At 41.3% G+C, this 20,494-nt stretch overlaps 1 protein-coding gene across 3 annotated transcripts; it reads right to left on the bottom strand.

The window, feature by feature from the left end:
• Nucleotides 1-86: 86 nt before the first annotated feature.
• cp110 (centriolar coiled-coil protein 110) lies at nucleotides 87-20,040 on the bottom strand. Of its 3 annotated transcripts, none has more exons than XM_061830443.1 (11): nucleotides 19,761-20,040; nucleotides 19,387-19,564; nucleotides 17,815-17,940; nucleotides 11,300-13,568; nucleotides 8,606-8,715; nucleotides 5,858-5,959; nucleotides 5,361-5,477; nucleotides 4,165-4,263; nucleotides 3,911-4,027; nucleotides 1,197-1,279; nucleotides 87-802 (listed from the first exon to the last, which is right to left on the bottom strand). In XM_061830443.1, the coding sequence occupies exons 2-11, from the start codon at nucleotides 19,507-19,509 to the stop codon at nucleotides 646-648; spliced, it is 3,303 nt and encodes a 1,100-aa protein (XP_061686427.1). In that variant the 5' UTR covers nucleotides 19,510-19,564; nucleotides 19,761-20,040; the 3' UTR covers nucleotides 87-645. The 3 variants fall into 3 exon arrangements, with proteins under 3 accessions (XP_061686427.1, XP_061686428.1, XP_061686429.1); XM_061830444.1 differs by having other exon boundaries at nucleotides 19,387-19,526; XM_061830445.1 differs by lacking the exons at nucleotides 17,815-17,940; nucleotides 19,387-19,564 and having other exon boundaries at nucleotides 19,761-20,039.
• Nucleotides 20,041-20,494: the final 454 nt, after the last annotated feature.

Raw genomic sequence — 20,494 nt, 5'->3', positions numbered from 1 at the left:
CAAAATGTATTTCACTGAATGCCATTCGTAATGTCAAAATGTTGCGTCACTACTGAGGAGAACTTGTACATTTCACAGGACTCACAGATATTTAAAAATGTTTATTTTCAAATAATACATAACGTAGAAATATAAATAACACAAACTTAACTCTGGATAAAATATAACTAGAGGAATTTTAGGTAGATATATATATAAAGCAAACCAATAACAGGCCAGATAATTAAGGCAGGATTCAGGGAGGGTGGACAGAAGTCCAAATAAGATCCTTGAAATACTGTAAGATATGATTGAATCAGTGAGGTGTACACATTCTGCAAAGACAATAGTGAGGAATGAGGAAACACTGGGCGAGTAAAAAACAACAATGACAACAAAAACATGCTTCATAAATTATCTCACGAGAGCAAATATTTGATAAACCAAAGGCAGTTGTTGAAGTGATGATGTTTACATGTATTGAGCCCCACACAAAATGTCCATTTGCAGGCCATTACAAGCCAGTTTCGGCTAGTTGAGTGCTTTCATTTGAAAGTATTCGCCAATTTACACAAGAATTCGGACACTATAGTAGTTCAAAGCAAGACCAGATCTGCTAAATGTGAATAAAGCAAAAAGTTTTTAGTCGGGCCAAATGAGCAAGTGTCATCGGGGTCTGCTGGAGTAGCATCTCTGAGAGATCGCTGCAGGCTTTGTTCTCGACTGCCCACGCTTGGTTTCTAGCGCCTGCTCGTTAGGAAATCCTGTCTTATGTTTAGTCATCACAACTCCTGTGCGTCTTTCTGACACCTTTTTCTGGATCCTGGAGGGTCAAACGAGACAATGGTTTAGCTGCTGACATAAGGTTTCATCTGTGGAACAAAATGTTGAATTTAATAAAAGCCACCTGCCATCTGCAACTTTGACTCACTTCAAATGCAGACCCAAAACCCAGCAATGCAAGAATGCCTACTCCCTTTTCTGAACCAAATTGGGCCCTCGTTAGCCAGTTTCCGTCCTTTGCTATGGGACTCGTTAGTGTGACAAGGCCCCTCGGGTGTTAAATTTGGTGTTCTAGCTATTACAAAATTTTTACATAAATGTGAGACTTTTGTGAGATAGTGTACCCACATATTTCATGTGGCCATTGTTTTTGTATGCTAGGCTGAGAGGTGTCAGGAAATGAGATGGCTCTGTCTCAACAACTGAATACTTACAAGATGCCTCTTTTAGTCTGGAGAGACTTTTGTGTTCCAGCAGACAAAAAAGTTTTTCCTTTTGGACAGTTTGAGTGGCCCATCTAAAGAAGCAAAAACACGTCAGATTTGTCTGTGTATTTCCCGCAAATGCAGCGCAGAAATGCTCATACTCTCACATTTGAATCTTTGCCCAATACAGTACATAACCATAAACTGTACTGACAAATACATTAAATCTTTTTTCGATTGTATAATGATGCAGACAAGCCGATGTCATGTTTCAATAGAACTGGATCAAATACTGAAATCCTAATTAATCTAAATATATCTACACACTAAATTACTTGATCAAATTAGTTATCCTGACTGAAATGAACTGAATTCCACCATTTTGTTCCCCCAAAAAGAGTTTGGTTTCAGGTTTTTAGTAAACAACATTTGGAATTTATTGTACAATATAAAATACAAATATAAATAACTCACTTTAATAATGTGTAACTCAGCTGAAAGACACACGTACATACACTTTTGTTAGTGTGCCTTTAATTAACATGGTCTATTAAGTAACAATCAGGAGCTGATTTTCCATATCTGCTCTCTGATCGGTTTGCGTATTTTGCAGTTTATCCTGTTCAATAAATGGCTGAAAGTGCATTGGTGTGTGTGTGAGACCGTTGCCAATGACTGAACTAATGTCTGCTCATTGCTCTTAGCCATTTGCTAACATGACTTGGGCAAAATGACTTAAGTTCATTGTTATCCTTTAATTTTTGCTGATTTATTAAAAATGAAAATCTGAAATATCATAGCCATAAATATTCAGACCCTTTGTACAGTATTTAGGGGAAGCACCCTCTTGAGCTAATACAGCCAGTCTATTTGGGAATGATGCAATGTTTTTCAGACTGGGATTTGGGGATCAATCCTCTGCCATTCCTCCTTGCAGATAATCCCCAGTTCTGTCAAATTGGGTGGTGAACATTGGTGGACTAACATTTTCACGTCTCTCCAGCGATGCTCAATTGGGTTTAAGTCAGGGATTTGGCTAGGCCAAAAACAGTCACAGGCTCCTTCTGAAGCCACACCATTATTTTAGCTGTGTGCTTAGGGTCAGTCTCATTGGAAGGTAAAAATTCAGGTCCTGAGTACTCTGGAGAAGGTTTTCATCCAGGATATCCCGCATTTATATTATAATCGAATTTAGCGAACAAAAAAAAAAAAAAAAAGGCTGGTCACCCATGGCAAAAAGGTCCTAGGTGAGGGACCAGACAAAGTAAGACTCCAAAACGCCAATAACGAGTACAAAAATTCGACCTTGGTTTCCCTTGCCCGGACGCGGGTCATCGGGGCCCCACTCTGGAGCCAGGCCTGGAGGTTGGGCTTGAAGGCGAGCGCCTGGTTGTCGGCCCTGCACCCATGGGGCTCGGCTGGCCACAGCACGAGAGGGTACCATGGGTCCCCTTTCCCATGGGTTCACCACCTCTGAGAGAGGCCATTGGGGTCGGGTGCGATATGAGCTGGGCGGGGGCCAAAGGAACCTTGGCAATCCGATCCCCAGCTACAGAAACTTGCTCTACGGACATGGAATGTCAACTCTTTGGCAGGGAAGGACCCAAGTTGGTGTGTGAGATCGAGAAGTTCCGACTAGATAATAGTCGGACTCGCCTATACGCACCGCTTGGGCTCTGGCACCACTCCTCTTGAGAGGGGTTGGACTCTGTTCCACTCTGGTGTTGCCCAAGGTGAGAGATGTCGAACAGGTGTGGGTATACTTATTGCCCCCTAGCTCGGGGCCTGTACGCTGGGGTTCACTCCAGTTGATGAGAGGGTAGCCTCCCTGCGCATTCAGGTAGGGGGTGGGTCCTGACTGTTGTTTGTGCTTATGCACCATAAAGGCAGTTCAGTAACCACCCTTTTTGGAGTCCTTTAGAGGGAGTGCTGGGGGCCCTCTGGGGACTCCATCATTCTGCTGGGGGACTTTAATGCCCACGTGGGCAATGAGGGTGAGACCTGGAAGGGCGTGATTGGGAAAAACGGCCCCCCCCTGATCAGAACCCGAGTGGTGTTCTGTTACTGGACTTCTGTGCTCATCATCATGCCGAAATGAGTTTCCTCCGCAGGGTGTCCGGGCTCTTCCTTAGCGATAGGGTGAGAAGCTCGGTCATCCATCCGGGAGGGGCTCAGTGTCGAGCCACTGCTCCTCCGCATTGAGAGGAGCCAGATGAGGTGGCTGGGGCATCTGATTCGGATGCCTCCCAGACGCCTCCCTGGTGAGGTGTTCCAGGCATTACCCACCAGAAAGAGACCCCCCCCGGGGATGACCCAGGACACGCTGGAGAGACTATGTCTCTCGGCTGGCTTGGGAACGCCCTGGGCTCCCTCCGGAAGAGCTGGAAGAAGTGACTGGGGAAAGGGAAGCCTGGGTAACCCTGCTGAAGCTACTTCCACCGCGACCTGACCCAGAAAAGCGGTAGAAAATGGATGGATGAAAAAAAAATTAAATCAAGAATTCCGTTTTTTTTTCCTGTCGATATGGGGTGCTTTGTGTACATTGTGGAAAAAAGTGAAAAATGATTTTAGTAAATGGCTGCAATGTTTAATTTAACGGCGTCAGAGTACTTTCCATTTCCACTGTAAGTTGGGGGCCTCGTAAGCCAAGGTACCACTCTTTGGAAGCTCGCAAAGTAACTTTAGCAGTATGCTTCACACATGGTTTGAAACCTGTAAGTTACCTGTCGTCTGAGCGCTCTCTTTCTTGCCTGTTCTCTGTCCAAACTAATCAGCTGCATCCTCTCAGCCACTGACAAGCAGAAGAAGATGTCGTAAATTTCGTAACGAGACGCTCGCAGCTGTAGGAGGAAAACAATCATACTTCAGACACTGTGAAATCTCAGTTATCTGGTGTGGGTAATTTACTATTTAAGGGAAAAATGCACATTGAATGGAGGCAGCTTAACAGATGAGTTCAACGTGGGTGATGTAATACCTGCCGAGAGACTTGCTGCAGGAATATACGATCATTTTTGCTACAGATTTCACCTCTGGGACTAGGCAGCTGCAAAGCCTGCAGGAATTGTTGTGTCTCCTGCCAGAAAAACACCATCACAATCACGTGGGAGAAGACATTTACAACACATTTATATTATAATACCGTATTCATTATAAAGGAATTCAATCGAAGGCCAAATATTTAAAGAAGCACACACAGACCAATAACTAGATTGAATTTGAGCATTTTCAACCACATAGAAACACTCAGCCAAGGACTATAAAACTATCAGTTCAATGTAAAATTTAGTGTGGTCAACACAGAGGACTCCATGATTCAAGAAGATATCCATGATGATATAACGGGATAGTAGCCAATTAGAAAGCAACCTTTAGCTCACCCTATCACTGGACAAAAATAACAGCATCCAGTGGTAAGTGTTTTTATTACACATCTCCCAAGTCATTCCATCCAGTCACCCATTTTCTGAGCCGCCTACTGTCACAAGGGTCGCAGGAATGTCATTCACCAAAGTAAAAACGACAAGGAGAAAAGTTTGTCACCATAATGTAGTTATTAGGTAATGTGACATTTAGACTTTTCTTCTTTTTGTCTTCCCCACTAGCCACAAAGGATCGGGACTCTGCCCTGTCAAACAGTTAAAATCTACGACAAATTGATATAAGCTTGTTGGGGAGAGAAAAAAAAAAAAAAGAGGCTAGAAGTCTTATAGTTACCACAAAATGGGGTGGATCAACGATTCTCTATATTAGCCAAATGTTGTTTTTCAATAAATCTTGCAAGATAGGTTTAAAAATTTAAAATAAGCAAATAAAAATGACGAATTTATGAAATGCTAAACCATTGTAATCTTTCTTATTTATATTTTCCACCAGACAGAATACCATGTGGCAACATGCTGCCTCTCTCAGGCTAGTCTTGATACACAAACAAGACATCTGGATTGGGAAAGGGGACTGACAATCGTCAGTTGAGACATTGTGATGTGTATGGTGTCTTGAATCGGACATCACTAGTACGGCACACACTGGAACAGAAGCAAGCACACACTTGCTGGTATTTTCCTCATTATGTGTTTCACATTGTAAAAATCATCTAAGATGTACAAAATAATGCGTTGCACCATTCTTACAACAAATACAGCAGATATCACAATGACGCGCTTCACTCACCCTGATGGTTCCCACAAGCTGTGCCACTCTCGCAGTCCTGAGCAGCCTGCGTGTCAGATAGCCTTTGACAGCAGCTAACAGCAGGGGGCGGCAGTGCTCTAGTTGAAAGCTGGGGGGCTAATGAAAGGGGAACGAGTGATGAGCCGGGTGAATAATGAAAATAAGGGAGGAAGAGAGGAGAATGCTAATTCTATCAGTGACAACCAATTAATTTCACACAGACTCTCAAGGTCTTTTGGTTGCCGTACATTTAGTGCATCTGTGCAGGCGTGCTGTTATAACAGAATCATAAAGAACTGATAGGATGTGGTCGCTTACTTGTTGATAAGTTAAGCCTTAGAGGCTAATATTTTTTGGGAGGATAATATAAAGAGCTGAGATAAGACAGGTTAGGAGAACTTACTATTTGTTTCCTTGAAAGGGCAGCCCAATTGGTGATGAACAGAAACAAAGATAAACAGCAGGTTTCATATCACTGACAAATACAATAGTAATACCTGAGAGAGCTTTGAGAATGTCACTGTGTCCCCAAGACGAGAGCCTGACAGAGAGCACGGGAAGGACGAGCTCTGGAGCAAGCAGTAACGCACTGTGAGTGCCTAAGAAGGGAAGTCAGGCAGACATGAGGTGGCAGTATAGTAAAACAGGACCAGGCGTGTGTGAATGTATGAGCACGAGCATCATTTGGGAGCAGACAAGGTTGACAAAAATTGAGGTGGAAAGGACAGCAAATGAGGCAGGAGGAAGAAATTAATTGAGGGTAGGCAGAAAGGCAGAAGAGCAGGTGTGGAGCATAGGAAAGGGACAATGGCGATAATGAGACAGGAGAGAATGTAAAAATGATACAGCCAAAGAGCAAAAAGGACAGAGACAAAACAAAGACAAGGGTGAGACAAAAAGAAAAAGAGACCATTAGTAGTGGCACATGGCAGGACGATCTGGCACTTAACAACGGACACTCATGAATTAAACAAATTATCCTTTTCTTTTCTGTCAATTCCCTGGCTCCCTTCCTCCCACTAAGCAAAGGCTGCAGCCAGCTTGGGCTCCCATCTAATCACAAATCACAGGGTGGTGAGACCAAAAGAAGCATTTTTAATGGCTTGAGTTTATTATATTGTTGTTAAGGATTTATCAATTAAACAATCAGATATTAAGAGGGCAAAAAGATTGACCAATAACATGTATTAATGCAAGTTGGAGATGGAAAAAGTGGATGCCAAAGAACAGCCGGCGCCCTTCAAGTGCGTGCACGCGGACACACACACACACGATTAGTGAGGTGATAAAACATTTATGTCAGAATCCCAGAGTTAAAAAAATAAAATGAAAACTGAAACAGTGAGTTTGAAGGTCTCTTGTAATGAGCAGATGTCTGCAGTCTGCCCACAACCCACTTCTCCCCAAAAGATTTTCGGCTAATGCAACATTTTGAGTGCATGTCACTGGGCACATATCAAACCATGGCGATGTTTCAAATGTAGGTTCGGTGTTACTGTGATAGAGCAGAAAAAAAACTCTCAAAAGCAAACTCTTGATCTAATCTAATCTGTAAAATACGAGCCGAACGTTAACTCCAAATGTCTTGTATAGGAGACTTTGGGTGAAGTCGCAAAACTAGTTTAAGTGAATTATGGCGGCCCAACAAGAATTACTGTTAGACCAATTGAGAAGAAGTGATGTAATCCAATAAGTGGCACATTAGGAAGGATGAGCTTTGTATGACGACTGTATATCATACTGTAATAAATGTTGGGTAGTTAAAAAAAGATGACCTCGTGAGGCAATTGTTATCAGGCTGCAGAGAAAGAATGGTCAATTTTTGTAATTTCTGTTGTATTGCGTTTCACGTCAGTGGGTTTTATTTTGAAAATTAAGAAACTCTTCGCCACCGAATCGGCTGCACGTCTCAATTGACATCGTCAAGACTGCACGAAACACTTTCGATTCCAGTCCCAGTCAAACATTTGGGTTCTGGTCTGTAAGGGCTGGGTAAGGACGGCCAAGCTCAAAGAACAAAATCATTTCATTAATTGATTCACTTCATTACGTTTACTGAAAAGATTTCTTCCTTTGAAAGAAACGTTAGCGAATGAACCAACACTATATCATGTATCCAACTTAAAATGAAGGACTGTGCCATAGGGTTCTCCTCGACACAGGCAGAATTAGTTTTTCCGAGTTCAAAGTGTACTCTCACTGAGGAGGTACGGAACTGCTGTCTGCTGCAGCTCCCTACAACAACTGTGACTCTCACTCCTACATCGTGCCCACAGTGTAGGCGAAGTAGGAAGCACAAGCATGGCAAGGTATCTGAGCAAGACTAGTGGCAAAAACCACACATACTGGCTTTTCTCACCATCGTGTTAACCAACAAACGTTCTGTGAACAAAAAAATAAATTGATTACTTTCAACTACTCTGCTCCATCCGTATAACTGCGGGAAAGTGCTGTATTTGTGGAAACGTGGCTTAATAGCAGTGTTCCAAATGGCGGCATTCATCTCGACCGGGCAAGCATGCTACTAAGCGGACAGAGCTCTCGTCGAAGGACGAATTCCCCATGGCGGCAGGCTCTGTGTTTAAATCAATGCTGCCTGGTGCTGGGGACACTGTCTTGGTTAGTCAACACTGCTCATCACTCCTGGAGTTATGGGCTTTGAAGTGCCGGCCATTTTATTTACCAAGGGAATTCACTGCCATAATGCTTGTGGCGACTACTGTATGGGGAGACAAGCTCGCCAACGAGACGCAGAGAGCCTGGACTAAAAGATGACCTTTTAAAATAAAAAGAGATCAACTTAATACCCTGCTAGTATTTCCAACATCCTATCTCTTTGAAGCGGGCTTTCCACGAGTGAAAGTAATGAAGACAAAATTACAGAGCAGAATTGACATAGGACGTAAGCCCCTCACTGCTTCTGCGTTATAGTGAGTTGTTGGCTCATTTGGGTTCAAGACCTAATTGTAAGAACAAATACATACTATAAACCAGTCGACAGTGAAAAAAAGGTTGGGGAACGCTGGTTTATCACAGAGAAATAACATTATTACCCTTCTGAACTGTCTAGCTTGTTGATTATACAACCCGACAGTCACAACATTTTTAACTAGCACAACCAGATGCAGTTGAAGTCCCACCCCCAACACACACACACACACACACACACACACACACACACACACACACACACACACACACACACACACACCAAAATCAATCCCTCTACATATCTTAAGTCTCACTTGGCAAAGTTCTTCCTGCTGCTTCCTGTGCTGTTCTTGGAGGGCTCTGACTTGAGCAGCATGGACCTGTTTCAGTTCCTCTACAAGACTGTCACTGCCCGGTGAAGCCACTGAGCATGCAAAAATGATAAAGGGATGAAAAAAAAATCATTAGAACAACATCATCCATCCATTTCCTATAACACTCCACTTTGTTCAAAAACTTGTAAGCAAATGGAGCAAAAAAGTTCAGCAAAACTTTGAAGGGAATTAATGAAAATTTACTAGAGATTTGGATACTTTTCTACAAACCGCCCCCTCCCCTAAAAACTACCATAACCAATTTTTTTTCTACTTTTGTCATTAAGCAGAAATGTATGCAGACCAATATAAAACTAGCTCTACAGCAGGGGTCACCAACCTTTTTGAGGTCGAGGGCTAATTCGTGAGCACCAATCGTATGAATGGCTACATGACCTCATTGCGGCAAACTTCCAAAATCACAAAACTCCTTATACTTTACAAATATAAAAAAAAGTTTATATTGTATATTATTTGAAACATTTCATGGATGTAAGCAAGTCAGATTCAAATTTTAAAGCACAAATTTAAAGCAAAGCACACATGCATTTAGAAAATGCATCACAGATGCCTTAAGTGGTCCTTGGGGGTCACCATGCCATGAACCGTGATGATCCCTGCTCTACGGTATATAACAAAGTATTGAGATTAACTTTCGCTATTGATCAAATACAAATTCTAATACTTATTTTCAGTCATAATTAAAGCATGCAAACAATTAAGGCATAAAAACGTGACAAGAAAAAAAAAAACAACGTAGGAGGGGTCAGGATACCCAGCGACCCCGCAGAGAATTTTCATTTTAACCTCAAATTAAGCAATCTGGAAGACTCAAACATGCAATTAAGCAAAAATCAACATTTTTTTTTTAAACAGAAAAACATTCATACCGCTCAAGTACACACATTGATGTACAAATTTATGAGAAATTAAATTTGCCTCATTTTTTATGCCTGCTTCAAGCCGTGCCAGAAAAATACTACTTTCACTCTGGAAAAGAACAAACTAAAATCATTGTTTCTCTTCATTTTTCACTATCACCAGCTTGAAAGTCCAAGAAAATATTAAGTTCAATATTTTTCAGTTTTTATCAGCCATTTCTGAATTTTAAGTTCATTAATTCCGTGCTGTGACATCTGCAAACTATTTACTTAATGGTAGGTGGGTTTCCTAACAAGTATCCTGACAAGATGACAGCCGATACTAGCGAATCATATTTGTTGTCAATGCTAGGTGTGGATCGAGCGTCCGGTGTGACCACAACCAGGGCTACGACTCGCACTACCTCAACGCAAAACTACAAAAGACGAGTGCAACAAATACAAGACTGGCTGATCTGATGAGCATTTGCAATTGGCTGCAAGGTTTTCTAAAGTCATAAGTGAGCTGAAATATCCCCGTTTGGGCAGACCTTGCCATTCAAATACTACGATACATGAAAGCTGTTGTTTTTGTTCATCCAAGTTTAAATCAACAGTACGCCGCCATTGCCTTCATGGTAACCATCACCTTCCCAGTATGGTGGCCATTTAGGCACGACAATCACCCAGGCTGGTTTATCTAATCTTAATTCATATGCATGGGAAGCTCAATAAAAGACGTCTGAGGTCATGTGACTTTCTTTTGTCGTTTGATTGGTGAACTAGACTCAAATGTCACTTGCGCTTAAATTAGATTGGCACAAACAGCACCCAATGCAGAAGTCAAAGTCATAGTCTTGCGCACGAAATGGTTGATAAATAATGATTGCTAAAGAAAAAGTGAGAACCGACATTTAGATCATTATAACGGAGTAAAAGTACCATTACCGCAAACTGTCACCATTCAAAGAGTAAGAAACAGCCATGACGACATTGATGGCACAGTACAGAATTCAGAATGTTTGGTAGGCTCCCATACCTGACCATGTTTCTTTGCCTAGATGACTAACTTAGAAAGCCAAAGAAGCTCTTGCCAAAGCCTGAACTATTTGTACAGCCAAATTCCACACAAGACACCATTGCAAAATCGTTATATCATATGACAACAAATATACAAGTACGACAATAACAGCATGGAACCATCGCACACAAAGCAGGATAAACATGCTGTTTGGCTATTTATGTCACAAAGGCAGATAGAGCCAAAGACTGGAAGGCGCAAAAGTTGCAAAAACACAGAAGGTGCATTCTGCATAACAATTCAAGTACTGTATATCTGCTATAGAATCACTTTGAAATGGCAAATGTGGTTTGTAAAGGTATTCTAGAATTAAACAAAAAAATTAACATCTTTGTCCTGAGACCTTTAAATAAGAGACTTAAACTAGTCAGAAAATCCTCAGAGTTCAGTACATTTTTCCCCTCGTACGTGCAGAAGAGAATGGCACCAATTCACAGCGGAGCCGCTCACCGATTCTTTGTGTGTGTTCTGTTGAGATTATCGGAGCACACCACAAACAATATGATCAAACCTGTGAAATGCCAGATTTTTTTTTTTTTTTAAATCCTTCATATGAGGGCTTTGTCACAGAAGCCCGAGGGAGACAAGTGTTTATATCTGTGCCACAATATAATTTGCCCGGTCAAAAAACATGGTACCTTACTGAGATAGCTAACATTTAATATTTGATATGCCATGACACGTGGGTCTTACCTTTGGAAGTACTGCAGCCGGGATTGACCACTGACAGGTCCTCACTCCAGGGTGTTGAAGTCCTATCAGGATTATTGTCGGTCACATGCATGAGCAGTCTCCGTTTGACCTTCTTGGATGACATGCTCTCGATACCTGCCTCACTCACGGGGGTCAATCCCTTCCCTTGAACCGACTGGTTGCTTGGGTCCAGCTCAGATCCTGAACCTTCAAGCTGCACCTCAGGGGGCATGTCCACATTATAGGATTGGTTGACAGAGAGCTTGTTGGTGGATTTATGACAATCCTCAGTCAATTCACTGTTTCTATCTGTATGATGTGGTAAACTGCTTTCCAACAGTACTGGAACATCATGAGGAACTGTGGGTTCTGATAGAACATTTCTGAAAACATCAGGAATTGGCATCCACTGTGACACAGTGAGCACACATTCACCTGATGGCTGTTGCTTTCTGCTTTCATCGAGCTGTCCAGAACTCATGTTGCATGCCTTGTCATTGCTTTTGCCCTGAAATGTAAAGGTGTTGACCAAACTGACCTTTGCCGAATTAAATTCTTTTCCTTTATCCTGCAGGATTGACAGAATATTGTCTATTTCGCTATTTTGATCATCTGTGTTTCCGATCGTGCTTCTGCAAGAGTCAAGTGATTGTCCTTTTGTACCCTCATTGTTCCTTTGATATTGTTTCACCACACTGCCATCATCAGGCCCATCCTCCCATTTTCCTTCAAGCTGAACAAGTGATGACCCTAGATCAGAGATCAGTTCTTTTAAGTTGGAGAGGCAGGATTCTAGCTGGTTTATGTGCTGTGAACTCTCGACTATCGTGTTTGGTCCATCACTTTTCAGTCCAATGTTGAGTTTTTCATCAGCCTTGTGGCTTTGATTGGGGCTGGAACCAAGCAAAACCTTCCCACTGAAGTTATCTGCTACATCTTGTAAACTACTGGAGCCATTACTGTAAACAGGACTCTGGCAGAAATTAGGCATTGGGATTGAGTGAAAGATTCCCCGCTCTTCCACAGAAGTAAATGGGTCTGTGGTTGTCTGATCACTGGTCACTTCTTGAGTCTGAGATTTTAAAAGCTGTTGGTGAGGAAGTGTCAGAGCAGGTATTCCATCAGAATCACAGTTTGCCTTTTTGCTGACCAACTCATCCAAAAACATTGGTTTATTGTCATCAGATTTTTTGGTGGTAGTACTCATTGTTTTGAGAAAACCTCTCTCCTTAGTTTTTATCCTCTCTGCACTTTTACACTGAGACTCGTTCTCCTTATCAGAGAGGCTCTTCTCCTCCAGTTTTGGTTGTTCTTGTGCTTGCTCCTGGATTCTAGCATTTTTTGCCTGGTTTCTAAGCAGGCGCTGTTGCCGGCGATACTCCTGAGATTTTCTCAACAGGTCCTGGAGGCTCGGCCGATTGGGAGACTTTGACTGTATATTGGGTACTTGCGGGTTCACAGAGTCTGTATTTCCCGGATATATTTCAGTACACTGATCAGAACCAGAACAATCGATACTTGGTGTTTTAGGTAACTCGAGAATGTTTGGAGAGCGACAGCTGTCCAAAAAGGGGACAGGGACAATCGTTTGCCTAATTTTGTGGCATTCCTTTATGCTAAGTACAGCAGAGGGGGGACGATGTTCTTGACTCTCAGTAATGTCCATTTCACTATTTTGACTTTCGCATTCAGGGAAATTACTTTCAATTGAATCCTCTGGTAATACGGTACAACTACTGTCATTTTTTGGGAGAAAATCATGAGGAAAGGATGACTCTTGTCCACTTCTCTCCAATTCCTCTCCATCGATGGGAGGGTAGCTAATGATATCTGCCATTTTGGCCATTGGCTTTGAGGTCTTATGAAGGAAAAAGTCAGTTGTATTAGGAGTTCCTTGTGGGCAATGGCTAACACTCCTTATATCATGACTTTCTGAAAGACCAGTGGTGTTTTCTATAATGGTATGAGTCACATAGCTGGAGGATACAGAGCAGGGATTTGCACTATTAAAGGAGCTCAGTTGAGAGGGTTGTTGGTTTTCATGATGCTCAACAAGGCACCCTGCCTTGTTATTTGGTTGAGGCATTACAGGAGAGGTGAAAAAGGCATTGTGTGATGTTGATGATAATGGACTAACGAGCGGACTATTCATTTCTGCCACTGTGTTTACACTTTGCTGACTAGAGTCACTGGAGTTTGAGGAATCCAAAGATTTTGGGGCAACTTTCAATTCCTGAAGCAAGTCCTCGAATGTTGGTGAATTCCTCATCTGTAATTAAAAAAAAAAAATTAACTTAACATTTTAAGTATGGCCAATGAAAAGTATAATATCCAAGGGTGCACATAATGTTAGCCTGGTTCTCTTTTTTTTTTCTTTTTTTGGTGTCCTGTTCGTCTGTAAGATCATGCAGAATGGAGAATCTGCGTACCCTTTACGCTGGAACAGTTTTACTGTGTCACAGTGGAGTTTTTAAGCTTCCTCTGTGATTTATACAGGATTTTAATTTAAGTTTATTGCGGATCAGGGTCAATCACTCGAACAGAATAGAATTTCTAGAGAGCGGAGAGAGACAAAGACAAACCACCAACTGTAAACAGAATGTAGTGTATCAGTTTTGTTCATTTGTTTCTTGAAATATAAAAGTGTTTCACAAATTCTTTGCTATAACAGTGAACCGCGAATGGGTAAGCGCTCTCTTTATAGAGTGAAGAAAATAATTATTTGAACACCCTATATATTGAAAGTTCTCCCACTTAGAAATCACAGAGGGGTCTAACATTTTCATCATAGGTGTATGTCCACTGTGAGAGAGATAATCTAAAAAGAAATATCCAGAAATCACAATGTATGATTTTTTTAATGATTTATTTCTGTGATACAGCTGCAAATAAGTATTTGAACACCTATCAGCTACAATTCTGACCCCCAAAGACCAGTTAGTCCGCCTTTAAAACTTCACCTCCACTCCATGCATTATCCTGAATCACATGCACCTGTGTGAGGGGTCGTTAGCTGCATATAGACACCTGTCCACACTATACAATCAGTAAGACTCAAACTTGTAACATGGCTAAGACCAAAGAGCTGTCCAAACACACCAGAGACAAAATTGTACAACTCCACACGGCTGGAAAGGGCTACGGAGAAATTGCCAACAGCTTGGTGAAAAAATGTCCACTGTTGGAGCCATCATGAGAAAATGGAAGAAGCTAAACATGACGGTCAATCTCAATTGGAGTGGAGCCCCATGCAAGATATCGCCTCGTGAGTCTCAATCATCCATAGAAAGGTGAGGAATTAGCCCAGGACTACACGACAGGACTTGGTCAATGACCTGAAAAGAGCTGGGACCACCGTTTCCAAGGTGACTGTTTGTAATACACTCAGACGTCATGGTTTGAAATCATGCAAGGCACGGAAGGTTCCCCTGCTTAAACTAGCACATATCAAGGATGATGAAGAGGAGTCATGGGAGAAGGTTTTGTGGTCAGATGAGACCAAAATGGAACTTTTTGGTCATAATTCTACAAACCATGTTTGGAGGAAGACGAATGATGGTTTCATCCCAAGAACATCATCCTACTATAAAGCATGGGGGTAGTAGCATCATGCTTTAGGGGTGTTTTTCTGCACATGGGACAGGACGACTACACTGTATTAAGGAGAGGATGACCATGGCCATGTATTGTGAGATTTTGGGGAACAACCTCTTTCCCTCAGTCAGAGCATTGAAGATGGGTCGTGGCTGGGTCTTTCAACATAACGATGACCCGAAGCACACAGCCAGGAAAACCAAGGAGTGGCTCCGTAAGGATATAGCAAGCAAATTCACCCTTGAGTGTTTTTTTTTTTTTTTGGGTTTAAGTCAGAACTCTGGAATAGTTAGAGTAGTTCTGAAGCTACCATTATTTTAGTTGTGTGCTTCGGGTCATTGTCTTGTTAAAAGGTGAACCTTTGGCCCAGTCAGAGGTCGTGAGCACTCTAAAGAAAGTTTTCCTCCAGGATTTCCCTGTACTTTGCTGCACCCATCTTTACTTCGACTGCAACAGTTTGGACAACAGCTCTAGAAAGGGTTCTAGTCATCCTAAACATCATCCAATTAAGGATTGCGGAGGGCACGGTGCTCCTAGGAACCTTAAGTATAGCATAAGTCTTCTTGTAACCTTGGCCAGATCTGAGCCTCGCCACAATTCTGTCTCAGAGCTCTTGAGCCAGTTACTATGACCTCATGAGTCTCATCTGCTCTGACATGCACTGTTAGCTGAAAGGTCTCAGTTGTGTGACTTTCCTTTTCAAGTCCAATCAGTACAAGCAGACACAGCTGGACACCAATGAAGGTATAGAACCATCTCAAGGATGATCATGACAGCAGTGTCATGGCAAAGGGTCTGAATACTTATGGGTGTGTGATATTTCACTTCTCTTTTTTAATACATCTGCAAACATTTCAACAATTCTGTTTTTTTCTGTCAATATAGGGTGCATTACATTAACCCTGTAAACGAAACCCCGAAAATAATGGACAGAAAAATTCTGTTATCTTTAATCTGGAACCTTTATTTGGCCCTTTCACAAAATTTGAAGGGAAAAAAAAACCGAAAATATATTTGCATGGATGTTTTTTCATTTATATCTTACACATGCCTCTTTCTACATTTGTCTTTTATTATGAAGCAGAGTAAACATGAAAACAGTTATGGCGTTCCAGCAAGAACACTGGGCTGTTACTTTTTCCGGTACCTTTTTCTTATCTTCTGAACAGTAGTAACCACGAAAACAACAGTTCAGGATATAACAAGATCATCTGCCTCTGCATTTTTAAAAACTGTTTGCAGTGACTTTTTCTTTTATTATGCCAAGTGGTAATCATGGAAACTGTTCGTGTCCTTGTTCAGGCAGAGTTGGGTGTTGCATTTTCCACAGCGCACACAAGTGTCCTGTGCACTTCTTGCACCGTTGTCACATTTCCCAAGATGGGAAGTGGTTGACTGTATCCCTCTTCACATCTGGAGGCATGCTGGTAGATCGCCACCTCCTCTATGGTGGTTTTGGTGATTGTGCTGGTGAGGAGTGTGGTGGAGAGGAGAGTGGTCTGCCAAACTGACTTTTCCTTTCACAGCCAAAGCCAACTGCAACCTGAAATCTTCTCAGGGGTATGGTGTTTTTCTCTGGATCCAGTGCTTTCAGGTCTCTTTGGTACAAGGACCAAGCAGCACCAGTATGTGCCTCTCTCCTCTTCTCTTTGTTTGTTCCAAGCTGCTTGGTTGCTTGTGATGTTGTTGGACTCTCTTCTCCTGTACTCATGTGGTCACTAGTTTAATCAAACTCAGCGGATGGATGTGCCTCTCTCATATTTTCTTTCCACTTTGATCCCATCACTGTTTTGTTGTCTGTGAAATTGTTAGATATTCTCCTTCCTTTTAACAGCCTATCATCAAGACATGTCTTCCTCATTGCCACTACCAGTACGAGAATTCTCTTCATTATGGTCTGCATTAGGTGTCCAGAACTTCATCATCTGCAGACATCAACTCCTCTGTCACTTAAATTGCTATCAAATAAACGTACTACATCTTCATCAGGGTACCATTTAGCCATCTAAAGTACAGAAAAAAAAGTTTCAGAAATTTTAGCTGCAATTATATTTTGTAAATCACATTTCAATTTGTAATTTGTATGAATCAAAATATATTTGGTACCTAATGGTAATTATAAAGGATATTGCACCAAGAAGAAAATAGGCAATTGAGGGAATTACTACCAAACTTCACTTTTTACCTGTAGCATCAAATTTTAACACAAATGCACAATTTTACAAAATACTAAAATGCAAAAAAAAAACCCAAAACAAGTAATTATGATGTAATTCAAGAAATTAAGTTCTCGTTAGAATACGTACTACTAAAAATATAATCGAAAAATGCCACTCAAAATTAGAAAAAAAAATTGCAATTTTGTTTACCTTGATCCAAGAAGTTGTGAACATTCAGAAGGGTGCCATCTTGGATTGTCCCATGTACTGTGTCTGAGTTCTTGAAGCGATAAAGGTATCCACCAGGGGGTGGGAGGCATGCATCAGACTGGATACAGCAGGGCTTTGAGTGAAGTTTTACCATAAAGTGATCCAATTAGGAATTAGAAATGCTTGTATCAAATTTGATGCATTTGGCATTATTAGGGGGAGCGGGGGGGAATTATTTTAGTAAATGGCTGCAACATAACAGAGTGAAAAATTTAAGGTGTCTGAATACATTCTGTACCCACTGTGTGTACGTGAATATATTATATAAATTATACACACACACACAAAAAGCTTAGAAAACGTTAAATGCTTGGTACATAAATGAGCAGCAACTCACTTCAAACTGGTGCTAATATTTTCAGAATACATTCACACCTGCTTATGTGCACTCCTGATCATATAAATAAAGTAAATGAAGGCCACAGTGTCAAGTGCCACAATATAAATTGGACAATACTGTTTAGTAGAAGGGACATAACGAATTTCAAGAACCTGTACACTGTGTAGAATTGTTTGCACATATGCCAGTCTTCCATTGCCCTTCAACTTTCGGGTGATCGCATCTTTTTGAGCTGCGTCTCTGTGCTGCTGCATTTCTTCTCTCTGCGTATCCGTGAGCTGTTATAAACAGAAAATAAACAAAAGTGACAAGAAAATGCCCATGGCAAACAATTATTGACATTGTCACAAGTGAAGTATGAATTTAGTCATAGATGGTGTTGTAAATGAGCTAATAGGTACCAAAATATGCTCTCAATTGTACACTACTCACAAAAGATTAAGGATACTCTGGTCTATAGTTAAATTTCCGAATAAACCTAAAATGCATTATAATATTTACCTTTAACTAGGGCTGCGAAAAAAAAGTCAACTAACTTGGTTGAGTCAATCACAAAAATTGGTTGACATGAAATCTTTGGGTCAAAAATCCGCCAGAACCATGTTTGTGCAAAGAGCCAAGTTTGCGCACACTACTGTTTGTTCTCCATACAGGCATTACTTGGGGATCTCCCCCAACATTGCGTATATACTAGGGTTCTGCAATGTTTATAAAACAGTGGTGAGGCCGGCCATGATGTATGGATTAGAGACGACACTGAAGAAATAACAGGAAGCAATACTGGAGGAAGCAGAAATGAAGATGCTGAGGTTCTCGCTTGGAGTGAACAGGTTGGATAGGATTAGAAATGAACTCATTAGACGGACAGCCAAAATTCGATGTTTTCGAGACAAGGTTAGAGAGAGCAGACTTCGATGGTTTGGACATGTTCAGAGGCGAGCGAGTGAGTATATTGGTAGAAGGGTGCTGAGGATGGAGCCAAGCAAAAGAGCGAGAGGAAGACCAGAGAAAAAGTTGATGGATGTTGTGAGGGAAGACATGAGGGCAGTGGGTGTTAGAGAGGAGGATGCACGAGACAGGCTTAGATGGAAAAAGATGACGCTGTGGCAACCCCTAACGGGACAAGCCGAAAGGAAAAAAAAGGAAGAATGAGCGTACCTGAGATGCGTTTCAAAATTCATAAACAGCCTCAGACCACACTTCCACAAGTTTACATTCAGGTCAATCAGGACCACCAAATGTATTTAATTTTCTTAAATGCCACAATAATGAGAGAATTTCTTAAAAAATGTTATTTTTATTTTCTTCGAGGTCAAGATTTTACATCCATTTCCTTAGCGCCGAATGGCCTTTCCTTTGCCCTGCATGAGTTGGGTCAAAGGTATAGGTAAACTTCGGACAGTTACTCCCCTGGAATCCTAGCAGAAGTGGTCTGAGTCAGGCCTGTCAGTTGCCTTGCTCGCACACGCCAATGTTCAGCCATCACAGCGCTCAGGGGATAAGTGTGTTTGGATACTTTCACTTGCAAAAACATTTTTTTGTCAATACTGAAGGCTCAGCCAAGAGCAGAACACCCGTATCTTTTTGTGAGAAGTGCATCGTTTACAACAACAAAAAAGTGTACCAGTTAGCTATAAAACTCGAGCGTCAAATACGACAGTAACTTTGTAAGAATTTGACTTCGAATAATAGAATGACAACTAGGTAGAAACAAATGCTCTTACCAACGGAGGCAGGATGGGCGCTCCATAGAATCGAATGGCAGAAGAGGAGGGCTTTTTCAGTTCCTCCTCTTTGTTGCGCAGATGTGACAAACGACTCCCCACAAATACTTCGTAGTCCTCCATTTGGGTCTTTCCGACAGCTGGCCGTGGATCACATTGGGGTCCGGTGCTAGTTTTTCTTTTTTATAACGGTAGTTTGGACGTTACGAAGCTAGCTAGCTTGCGACTGAGCGGGCTTGCTAAATAGTAAAGCGGTGCGCTATTTCCTTGAAAAGTATCTTGAAGATAAGTAGGTCTATCACGTCTAAACTAAAATTAAGGGAAAAGTCAAATACAATTCACCGCACAAGTCAATTAACAAATGAAGTGTTTACCTTTTACCCGCCTCTGTTCCCGGAGAAACTACCGGCGATAGTTTGGAGAGTCACAAAACCAGGCGTGGATCTCTCAACGCTCATGGATTTATGAGCACAAACGAACAAAAATGACACAAAAAAGCGACATGCATAGAAACATAACCAGTTTGTGTATTGGTTTCAAACGTTTAACGCTCACCGCCACGTAAATTCGCTATAAACTTACAGGATCATTTTTTTTAACGTTGTATTTAAAGTCCACATTTCCATACATTCCAGTTCGGACGAGAGGGCGCGAAGAAGAGCGCGGCTAATGCAAGCAAGCTATTGCCCCCTACAGGTATAACGGGGGAATTTCATTTCACTTGGAAAATACACAATTTTACGAATTGAAGACACTTTTTTTCTTACACTCACACACCAACGACCAAGCATCACGCAAAAATATTTCCTGAATACGTTTTACTATCTTAATAACAAATTAGCTAATTTTAAATGAACGCACTAATAAAATTAACTATTGTTCTATTTAATACATATTTCAGTACTACTGGTTTTATTTGCAATACATTGGAATATTTTTTTCAGAGGTTCAATTAAAAATGTAAAACTCATTAGATTCATTAAACACTTGGGTAAATATTTCTTTAGAAGGCCTATCACCTATTCCAGTGTTTAAAAATAATGCTTTTGTTTTTCTTATGTAATAGTATCTTTTAATTTCTTTAGATGGTTAATGTTTTGTTTCATAA

Source organism: Syngnathoides biaculeatus, chromosome 9, assembly GCF_019802595.1.
Source record: "Syngnathoides biaculeatus isolate LvHL_M chromosome 9, ASM1980259v1, whole genome shotgun sequence".
Taxonomy (NCBI): domain Eukaryota; kingdom Metazoa; phylum Chordata; class Actinopteri; order Syngnathiformes; family Syngnathidae; genus Syngnathoides; species Syngnathoides biaculeatus.
Note: the sequence above shows the minus strand (reverse complement) of the source record. Positions and strands in the feature narration are given on the sequence as shown.

Bases quoted from the DNA above. Each gene is read 5' to 3' on its own strand.
- cp110 (XM_061830443.1), bottom strand. From the start codon at position 19,509: ATGGAGGACTACGAAGTATTTGTGGGGAGTCGTTTGTCACATCTGCGC. The intron at 5,478-5,857 runs GTATTACTATTG...CCCTTTCATTAG, and splicing joins CATTCTCAAAGCTCTCTCAG to CCCCCCAGCTTTCAACTAGA. The intron at 1,280-3,910 runs GTAACTTACAGG...TTGCTTCTTTAG, and splicing joins AGAGAGCGCTCAGACGACAG to ATGGGCCACTCAAACTGTCC.